The following is an 11408-nucleotide window of genomic DNA, read 5'->3' on the forward strand; positions in this document are numbered from 1 at the left end:
TTGGTGAGGCCACACCTTGAATATTGTGTACAGTTTTGGTCTCCTAATCTGAGGAAGGACATTCTTGCTATTGAGGTAGTGCAGCGAAAGTTCACCAGACTGATTCCCCGGATGGCAGGACTGACATATGAAGAAAGACTGGATCGACTAAACTTATATTCACTGGAATTTTGAAGAATGAGAGGGGATCTCATAGAAACATATAAAATTCTGTCAGGATTGGACATGTTAGATGCAGGAAGAATGTTCCCGATGTTGGGGAAGTCCAGAACCAGGGATCACAGTCTAAGGATAAGGGGTAAGCCATTTAGGACCGAGATGAGGAGAAACTTCTTCACTCAGAGAATTGTGAACTGGTGGAATTCTCTACCACAGAAAGTTGTTGAGGCCAGGTACTCCTGCACATATTTTCTATGTTTATGTTGCTATGATATCATGAAAGTATCAGGTGTAATTAGGAACACCAGGTCAGTTCCCAAATAAGTTTCTACTTCTGTCCGCCCAAGTTATTATGAGAAGCCAGTATAACTAAAGTGGAAATTCTCGACTAAGATATGTGTTATAAAGATACAGGCTAAGAGTTTCGGCTTTGGGCATTTTCAGAAGTGAATTTTTTGGTCAAGTTTCTCATTTGCATATCGCTGGCCGTAAAATTTTCCTTGAACCAGCACAATTGGGCAGCTTTTTAGAATGTAATGTTTTTTTTAAATTTGCATCAAAAAATATTCCTTGATATATTTAAAAGTAGTAACCTGGTGCAGTTTTAATGGCCTGGATTTTGCAGTCAGCCATGAAGGAACAGCGCTCACCGCTGAACTTGAAGAAAGCTGCCCACAAAGGTTTAGCGGGCTCTGTGGCATTGATTTCTTCTATTATAGTATCAATTTATTTGGCCGCCATCCAGGAACAGTGAAGTCATCAAGCAGGCTAAGCAGCCAATCAGATTGAAGAATTCTCACAGACAGCAAACCAGGAAGTAAAAAGCACTGACTATCATTCACTTTTTAATCATTTTTACAGAGAGTGAAATAAAGATTGGAACATCCACATGGGATTATGGTATAAGCTGAAATATCAGAAACATACTTTAAAAAATAAAATAAAAATTATTTATAAAATCTATGGAATTTTTATCATGGAATGGAGGAAATTACATTCTAAACTAATAAAATTAGTTTTTTCAGGGCCAGAGAGGTTGTGCAGCAATAATTATGACTTAGTATGAGGTTAAAAACTAAGTTACAAGGCTTAACTTTTTCAATGGTTTTTACAGCAAGAAGAGTGTAAAAAGTTGAGGTTCTCTCAAACCACTGATTCTGCATTGATTGCATCTGCGACGACTACAACAATGCACCCTGTGGAGAATTAGGGTATCACTAACAGCAACTTCTAGATTTCCAATTTAACTGCGCATATGATGGCGTCAATGATGGCGAATGCTGAAAGTTTTGCCGTCATTGCAACCGCAAATTCCTGGCCATTAATACAGCTGAAAATGGGCTTATCAAAAAAATAAGCATTTTTAATCGGGGTGTTTAGTCCACCACCTGTGGTAAAACTGATTTTAAATGACCGAAAATGATTTAAAAAACTATATTGAACCATTTACTAGTTACATTGGTGCACAGTAGTCAGTTCCTTATTAAATTACAACAAAATAGTATTTAAAAGCTTTTAAAAAGTGCCTATAAGTGCCCCTGAGCCTAAAAAAAGCTTCATTTTAAAAGCCTCTTTGAAGGCCCGCAAACAGGAGCAATTAGTGGAAAGTCGCCTTGGTGATTAATTGTATCTGGGGTCTTGGCCAGTTTTGTGGGCGGAGCCGGCTTCCAGCACAATGTTTTTTAAATCAGTGTTGGATGTAATTTGCACTTGAAAGTCCTCGATCTTTTGCGCTGGTTTGGTGGATTTTGGCTGAATTGTGCTGAAAATACCTGCACAACAGTGGAACCTCCAGGCCATAATATTTTCAAAATTAAAAACCACTCCTGAGAGACAAGGGAACATGAAATGATTTTCCTGCTTGAAATTTCAACAAATTAGGTTCTGGATAATAAGATTGATGGTGCCATAGGATTGCAACTAAAGAAACATGAAGCTAGTAATAATTGTCAAGAGGACATAGACAGGCTGGTGGAATGGCCGGACACATGGCAGATGAAATTCAACGGAGAAAGAAGTGAGGTGGTATATTTGGTTGGAAGATTGAGGAGAGACGATACATGCTAAATGGTACAATTTGAAACCGGATGCAAGCAGAGAGATACCTGGGGAGAAGGAGGGGGTTGTGCACAAATCTTTGAAGGTGGCAGGATAGGTTAAAGCATATTTGGTAAAGAGATTTTTTATGGTTTTAATAAATATATACCAGGAATTATCTGGGATCACTTTTACTTGAACAAATTTCAAAGGTATTTCTAGAAAAGCGCTAAGAATGGATCATCAGTAGGGTTTACATCCACAATCATATACTTTGGCTTCAGTTTCGCAACATTAGCATAGAATCATAGAATAGTACAGCACAGAAGGAGGCCATTTGACCCATCGAGTCTGCGCTGGGTCCTGAAAAATCCTCAGGACACAACTTAAGCACATTTCAAGCCGAAAAGGACTTCTACCAATTTCGCACATTTGGCCACTGAAATAAGTGAGGAAATCCCAGGCTATAGAGTTGCCTAGACTTACACATAGACTGTTTTTTCTGAAATCTTGGCATCGACCTGATGGAATATGTTTCACTTCGGATTTAAGGGAATGGACAGAATGAAGGAATAATAATAATTCAGAATTAATTTAGGGTGAAATTTAAAGTTGGCCTAGTGATCATGCTATATGTGAATCACTGATTAAAAGCCAGTTGCTGGCATCTGGTGCCCACCCATTTTGCAGAAATTAACAACACCGTGAGTGCAGCTGCTCGAAAAGAAACACTAGTTTTTAAAATACCAGTTAAGTTCCACGTCAGTAGCAGCGTTCAAGTACACTCCTAGTAGACAACTCAAAAACAAATGCAATGCCAGATCACCAGTCCTCTTGCCATGTCTTAAGTTAAGGCAGGGGGAAATAATTAGAATAGGACAACATGGTGAACTGGCAGAAATTCTAACCACAAAAACAAATTCAGTAGCTTAACTCAGCTGGCCTGTGGGACCTTGATTATTTATATGAGGTGATAATACTTTTAGTTCCTGGACACATTTCACTGATAAAATGCTAAAACCTTGCCAAAACTGATAAATAAGGCAACAAAACCAAGTCAAAACTCCATTTAACTATATCCATTGCAAAGTAATGGGTACCAGTCCCATCTCAGTCAGAACTCATCATCATCATCATAGGCAGTCCCTTGGAATTGAGGAAGACTTACTTCCACTCTTAGCATGAGTTCTTAGGTGGCTGTACAGTCCAATACGAGAACCACAGTCTCTGTCACAGGTGGGACAGACAGTGGTTGAAGGAAAGGGTGAGCGGGGAGTCTGATTTGCTGCACGCTCCTTCCGCTACCTGTGCTTGATTTCTGCATGCTCTCGGCGATGAGACTCGAGGGGCTCAGCACCCTCCCCGATGCACTTCCTTCACTTCGGGTGGTCTTTGGCCAGGGACTCTCAGGTGTCAGTGGGGATGTCGCACTTTATTAGGGAGACTTTGAGGGTGTCCTTGTAACGTTTCCGCTGCCCAACTTTGGCTCGTTTGCCGTGGATGAGTTCCGAGTAGAGCGCTTGCTTTGGGATTCTCGTGTCTGGCATGGGAACTATGTGGCCTGCCCAGCGGAGCTGATCGAGTGTCATCAGTGCTTCAATGCTGGGGATATTGGTCTGGTTGAGGATGCTAATGTTGGTGCGTTTATCCTCCCAGGGGATTTGTAGGATTTTGTGGAGACATTGTTGGTGGTATTTCTCTAGCGACTTGAGGTGTCCACTGTACATGGTCCACGTCTCTGAGCCATACAGGAGGGTGGGTATTACTACAGCCCTGTAGACCATGAGCTTGGTGACAGTTTTGAGTGCCTAGTCTTCAAACACTCTTTTCCTCAGGCGGTCGAAGGCTGCACTGGTGCACTGGAAGCAGTGTTCGATCGCTTCGTCAATGCCTGCTCGTGTTGATAGGAGGCTCCCGAGATAAGGGAAGTGGTCCACATTGTCCAGGACTGCGCCGTGGATCTTGATGACTGGGGGGCAGTGCTGTGCGGCGAGGACAGGCTGGTGGAGGACCTTTGTCTTACTGATGTTTAGTTTAAGGCCTCAGAACTAACATTATGTTGAACCACTATTGGAATCTCGGATTTTTCTATAGAACTGTTTACTCTCTTACAATTTCACAGTGGTTCCCATTAGCAAAATTTGTCCCCAGCTGTATGGAAGCTGTATTTTTCCAACAATCAGCCCTTAGCAAAGGTAGATTATCAATTACTCTATTTGTAGCAATCTTCCTAAAGGTATAAGAGTAGTCTTACGCTACGCTACCAAACTCTCTTTGAAACAATTAAACACAAGCAAGGTTTATGAATAAGATATTCACAATTAGAGAAAAGAAAGTCAGAAATCCAGCCGATAATATAAAATGTATAAAAGCAGAACATATAAAATGTACACACAATGGAATGAAATAATTATTTTCACAAGAACTTCAGACGGAAAATAAAAGTCATCTTGATTTCAAAAAGCCTTGTTCTTGCTACCTTTCAGTTATCAGTGTAATGTCACTCAATGCTGAAAGTGAAATAACATCTTACATCTAGGTACCAGAATTTCAAAAGATCTACAGCAGTGTTTCAGCGTCTTTTTTTTATTTGTTCCTGGGACATGGGTTTTGCTGCCCATCCTTAATTGCCCTTGAGAAGGTTGTGGTGAGCTGACTTCTTTGTGGTGAAGTTACTCCCATAACGCTGTTAGGGAGGAGATTACAGGATTTTGACCCGGTGACTATGAAAGAACGGCGATATATTTCCAAGTCTTGCATTTCACCTTGGTGGGGGGAGGGGGGTTCAAACTTCAATACTTCTGTTGCTTCCTTTCAAGTCTGGTTTTCAGAAATGCTTGACAATTCTACATGTCTCTATTGATGATTAAGTCTTATATATGGCACATTGCAGGGTAAATCTATCGGTGGTAATTATCTCAGTTCTTAATAAACTAATAGTGTGTCCCTTGTTTGCGAGGATGACAATGTTAACATGGAAGGGAGCATAAGGTAGATGACGCGTTGATGACTATGCAGGCCAACATGTGACAGACATTGTCGACCACAAGCCTCACATATGGGGGAGGCTCTCCTGTTGCTCCCTCTGATGTTGCCGATCCTTCCATCTCGTGCATATTGGCTCCACAATTGGACAATATTGCAGCTCGAAGCCCTTCACTCCTTCTTTCACCTCAGCACACCATTGCTGTCTGTTGGTGGCCAGGCTTTCGCAAGAGTCAAAGACCATGTTGCACTGCTTCAAGTGAATCTTCAGTGTGTCCTTGTAGTGCCTTTACTGTTGGCCTGCTTCCTACTGCAATCCACCAGTTCTCATAAAACATCTGCTTTGGTAACCATATGTCGTCCAATCTAACAACCTGTCCTGCCCCATGAGCTGAGCATTGATTATCATAGCCTCTCAATGCTAGTGCTATCAGTATGTTCTAGTACTTTATTGTTAGTGATCGTACCCTGCTACCTAATAAGAAGGTGCAAAGGTGCCTTTGGTGAATAAAAACCATAGGCACACTATTCTGAAATAAGTACCTTAACCATACTGATTCATTTCATGGTAGATCCCACAGCAACTCATAAATATTTGTAGAAGAATTATTGAAATATGCAGAAATAACAAATGGATGACATTAATTATCCAAAGATAAAAGTAGTGTAATTGGAATAGAAGGGGCAGCGTTTCTACAATGTGTCCAGTCTATTTTCCAGATAATACCTAGAACATCTAGGTAATAATGAACATAGCATATTTAAGTTTGTTATGGAAATTGAAAAGTAGAAGGAACTGTAAAAGGCAAAGGTACTTGTCTGGGAAGAAGCAAATTTCAACAAGATAAAACGGGAACTGACCCATATACGCATTCTATACGCATTTCCTTCATTTCCTGTATCAAGGTTTTGAATAACCCCTTGTCAACATTGATAATGTTAAATAGTCACATAAGCATTTCTAATGGCTATGTTAACATCTCCAAAAAATAATTAGTAAAGTGGGTGAAATGAAGTTACTTGTGCAGCACCAAGAGACTGTGGTAATATGATTGAGTTAAGTGCACTGTAAAGAATGAGTTGTTACAACCTAATGTTGTAAATCTCTGGAGAAACGTTCACTTAGCTCAGTGAGTGCGAGCTGAATGAAAACGTTTAGAGATGAAATAACAAGTCCATATTTATCAGGGAATCGAAAAGTTGGACGCTTTGCAGTAAGGCAGAATGGAAATAAAAATGTTATTTTCCTCATTCAGTACAAGGCCGAAAGGGAAAGGATAGAAAGACTGAAATACATTAATGTTTCTACTTTCGAAGGTCCCTGCATTCAGTTATGAAGCTGGGCGCTACGGCAGCAAGACCCACATTGGCAGGATTTCTAAACCTTTTACCAAATAAAAAGGAATCAGTCAATAATAGACCATCTTGATATTTTTAATAAAGTGCCAAAGGCCTGGTTTTGGCTGGTCTGTTCAATGTATGATTGTAATACTTCATTGCCGCTGATTAAGTGCAGCTCTCCTCCCCGTGCGAGGACTATTGGTTTCCCCCGGCTGTAAGAGTGACCTCTAGCGCGCAAAATTACCCTCCGAATCTGATTCCCATCCTGATCCCGCACAAACCTAATTCAGATCTTTCCATGGTAAAAATTGCTAAAGTGATTTTTCAAAAGATCTGCTGAAGTCGTGCTCTTTAAATCATCATTTACATGTGTTACTTGCAATAATTTACAACATATCATTCATTTAGGTCAGTGAATTTGAAAAAAGGATTCTTTCAAAAAAATACTTCGCAGCATATGCCTTAAAAATGAGGTCCTTTGGGATCTCATAACATACTTGGAGAGGTTTGGCGTTTGCCAGGAAGCAATTTAGTCCCTGCTAACGCCGTAAAGAGCGATCAATAATCCCACTATTTTTTTCTAGCAGTAAGAATTAAAAGGCGTGCAACACGGATTTTTAGCTCCTATTAATTGGGAATTACAGGATCGTCAGCGAAATGAGCAAATTACAAACGGGCTAAATGTTCCCAACCGCAGCCCTATAGTTCAGCAAAATGCGGTCATTAAAACGATTCTATTTTTAAAAACGAATTGAATAGCCAGTCATTTTTAAATGGGAAATGTCTTCTTTGTTTTCTTTGCCCCTGTGAGATGTACCGATTGGACTACAGTGAGAGGCAGCCGCTGTCGGAATCTACTTCGTGCAAAAGCTGTTTTCGGGATATTTGAAGCGTTGAAAAGTGTTGCTTCGGTGAAAAATCTGGACTCGAGTAGAAATGATCAAAAACTGATGTCAGTAAAACGTTAGAGTCGAGGATTCTAATTCAGATCGGAATCGACTGTTAAAAATGGTTGGAGTTACATTTGAGAAGAGTTACACAGTGGCTGGAGCTGGAAAAAGCCCAGTGATTGGTATGATTTATGGTCCCCACACTGTAAGCTCTGACAGTGTATTATTTCTTCACTTACCGGAAGCCAAGATCAAGACAGATGTTGGGGTTAAGACACTCCAGCAGCCCATTCTCCTTCCAGGTAACCGAGCATGAAAAGTCCCACGGAAAGCCCCCGAACTATCGGTCTGTGCTTTTTACTTCCATCGTGCGAATTTGGTCTAAAGATCATAGCAGCCGAAGAGCGAGATGAGCGTGTGAGTGAGTCATGTTGAGGGGGGGGGGGGGGGGGGGAGTTGACTGGCTTTGCTGTAGGCGAATCTGATGCCAGCTGTTCCGAACTTGCCTTTAAACTCCAGCTACAAGGCTCAGTGTGGGGCCGCCCAGAAGGAAGGTTTTGAAACGTCAACAAATCAACACGGATTTTCCACAAGCAAAACCGAACTGCACCAAATCAGCACTCGCTTTTTTTTAACTCGAAATGTTCCTTTCACGAAACAACAGTTTCACGTCTGTTTATGGCAACAGAACTAAGTTGGCAAGAGACTACATTGAAGATTTAGCAACTGAGCTACTGATAAACCAGTTGCAGCATTTCAGTCTACTATCAGATTTAGGCCACTATAAATATAAATATGATTTAGTCCTGAGCACAGATTTGGAATTATTTGTCGAAAATAAATGTATTGCGGATAAATGCGGATGTTGGAAATCTGAAATAACAGCATCTGTGAGGCGAGAAACAGAGGTCGGCCATCGACCTGAAACGTGAACTCTGTTTCTCTCTCCACAGATGCTGCCTGACCTGTTGAGTATTTGCAGCATTTTCTGTTTTTTTATGATCTGTAGAATAATATTGTTCTGGTTTTCTCAAATATTTACATGTGACATATTGCTAACATATATAAATGTAATAGCTGTTTCTTAAGGGCTTTCTGATAATGCATTTTTTTATCATATTAATAGAATGGAGACAAAATTATAAATATAAACTGCCGTAAAATTATTTTCACTGCTGCTACGAAACGCCATCATGACCTGGAAACGGGGGAACTTTAGATAGCATGCAATTTAAAATGAACTTTCCAGTATGAATCAAGTGTGCCCATTTTATTGGTACAATGCAGTATATTACTGAAACACTACAGTAAATTCGTTTTTAGCTTGCTATTTTTCACCCTCATTGATTTTCATTGGCCATGGCCAATGTTCAAACTCAGAGAGCAGTCTATTTGCCTCTCTTAAACTACATCCAAAGGAAACTGCCTCGTTTCTGTTCCCCTCTCCCATAATGGAGTAGCTGATGTGAGGAACTCACCGTTTTGGGGAATCAATTTGAACACAACACTCATTTTAATATATGGTGGAATCTCAGCGGGTCAGGCAGCATCTGTGGAGAGAGAAACAGAGTTAACGTTTCAGGTCGATGATTCTTCGTCAGAACTAGTCTCAACTCATTTTAATGGACGATAAAGCACACCTTACTATATGCTTCTCATTTTTACTTACGTGTGCAGTAAAGTATGGTGTTCATCCAGTTTGTGTGCTTCATTTGGCTACTAAACAGTAAATGGGGGTTGCTGTATGTATGTTTATTCTGTGTTGAAACATGTGAGCGGCGCTGAATTATGAAGTATCTTGTGGAATGGAAACTGGTTGCTTCAGCTTCTTGCCATGGATCAGATAACTGCGGAAGAATTTTGTTTAGTGTTTATCAAAAAAGGAACACTATTTTCCTGAACACCTCCACCCCCCGCCCACACAAAGACTGTTCGATGTCTTAAAGGCTACTATGTTGTCACTGCTAAAAGTGGGAGGAAATGAAATCCACCTATCACACATTACAATAGATCTTAAAATGGTTTGCGCCAGAGAATCGCACCGTAGCTGACTGTATAAAATAGTGATGATCATAATTTTGTTTACAGATCCAAGCTGCTAAATTGCAAAGACAGCCAATCTTCATTAAAAACGCGCGTTCTCCTAATATTGGTAAGCAATCCCTGTAGTTTGATTTATTTTGAAATTTAGCAGAATTTATACCGGTTTCAGTTAATCTATGGCACTCTTTTGTAATGTGAAAGAAGGAAATCTATGTCATACACCTAGGGTGCATTTACAATGCAGCAACCGACCTGGGATTGGCGGCGTGTAGTTCAGATTGCTGCGAGTCGGAACCACGCTTTCATTGGCTGGCTCCCGCCTGGCCCAAGCTTGCCCAAGGGAGAGCAATACCCAAGCTTGGATGCAGGCGTGGGTGAAACCTTCTCTCAACAGTTAAATAAAATAATGAACTTGCAATTATATAGCTCGTTTCACGACCTCATGGCATCCAAAGGCGCGCCCTGGACAACGTGGACCACTTCCCTTATCTCTGGAGGCTCCCATCAACAAGCACAGGCATTGACAACGAGATCCAACATCGCCTCCACTGTGCCAGTGCAGCCTTTGGCTGCCTGAGGAAAAGAGTGTTTGAAGACCAGGCCCTCAAAACTGCCACCAAGCTCATGGTCTACAGGGCTGTAGTAATACCCGCCCTCCTGTATGGCTCAGAAACATGGACCATGTACAGTAGACACCTCAAGTTACTGGAGAAATACCACCAACGATGTTTCTGCAAGATCCTACAAATAGTTAGTGTCCTTGACCAGGCCAACATCCCCAGAATTGAAGCACTGACCACACTCGATCAGCTCCGCTGGGCACGCCACATAGCTCGCATGCCAGACATGAGACTCCCAAAACAAGCGCTCTACTCGGAATTCCTTCATGGAAAATGAGCCAAAGTTGGGCAGTGGAAACGTTACAAGGACACCCTCAAAGCCTCCCTGATAAAGTGCAACATCCCCTCTGACACCGGGGAGTCCCTGGCCAAAGACTGTCCTAACTGGAGGAAGTGCATCTGGGAGGGCGCTGAGCTTCTTGCCGTAGCCGACAGCATGCAGAAATCAAGCGCAGGCAGCGGAAAAATCATGCAGCAAACCAGTCCCACCCACCCGTTCCCTCAACGACTATAGGTTCATCATAACTTCCTTGCTTTTGTACTCTATTCCTCTGTTTATGAAGCCCAGGATCCTGTATGCTTTTATCAGCATGGATTAATGAAAGGGAAATCATGCTTGACAAATCTTCTAGAATGTTTTGAGGATGTAACTAGTAGAGTGGACAAGGGAGAACCAGTGGATGTGGTGTATTTAGACTTTCAAAAGGCTTTGGTGTGCAAAATTAAAGCACATGGTATTGGGGGTAATGCACTGACGTTGATAGAGAAATGGTTGGGAGACTGGAAGCAGAGAGTCAGGAGAAACGGGTCCTTTTCAGAATGGCGGGCAGTGACTAGTGGCGTGTCGCAGGGCTCAGTGCTGGGACCCCAGCTATTTACAATATATATCAATGATTTAGATGAAGAAATTGAGTGTATTATCTCAAAGTTTGCAGATGACACTAAGCTGAGTGGCAGTGTGAGCTGTGAGGAGGATGCTAAGAGGCTGCATGGGTGACTTGGACAGGTTAGGTGAGTGGGCATATGCATGTTAGATGAAGTATAATGTGGATAAATGTGAGGTTATCCACTTTGGTGGCAAAAACACGAAGGCAGAATATTATCTGAATGGCGGCAGATTAGGAAAAGGGGAGGTGCAACGAGACCTGGGTGTCATGGTACATCAGTCATTGAAAGTTGGCATGCAGGTACAGCAGGCGGTGAAGAAGGCAAAATGGTAGGCCATTCTTCATAGCTAGGGGATTTGAGTATAGGAGCAGGGAGGTCTTACTGCAGTTGTACAGGGCCTTGGTGAGGCCTCACCTGGAATATTGTGTTCAGTTTTGGTCTCCTA

At 41.6% G+C, this 11408-nt stretch overlaps 1 protein-coding gene across 1 annotated transcript in view; it reads right to left on the minus strand.

The window, feature by feature from the left end:
- The window catches only part of tgfbr2l (transforming growth factor beta receptor-like), a 102818-nt gene extending 95035 nt beyond the window's left edge, over positions 1-7783 (minus strand). The window contains exon 1 of the mRNA XM_070874543.1: positions 7652-7783. Within this exon, the coding sequence (XP_070730644.1) occupies positions 7652-7703 (52 nt within the window). The 5' untranslated portion in view covers positions 7704-7783. The remainder of the gene's footprint in view (positions 1-7651) is intronic.
- Positions 7784-11408: the final 3625 nt, after the last annotated feature.

This window comes from Pristiophorus japonicus, chromosome 3, assembly GCF_044704955.1.
Source record: "Pristiophorus japonicus isolate sPriJap1 chromosome 3, sPriJap1.hap1, whole genome shotgun sequence".
Classification (NCBI taxonomy): domain Eukaryota; kingdom Metazoa; phylum Chordata; class Chondrichthyes; family Pristiophoridae; genus Pristiophorus; species Pristiophorus japonicus.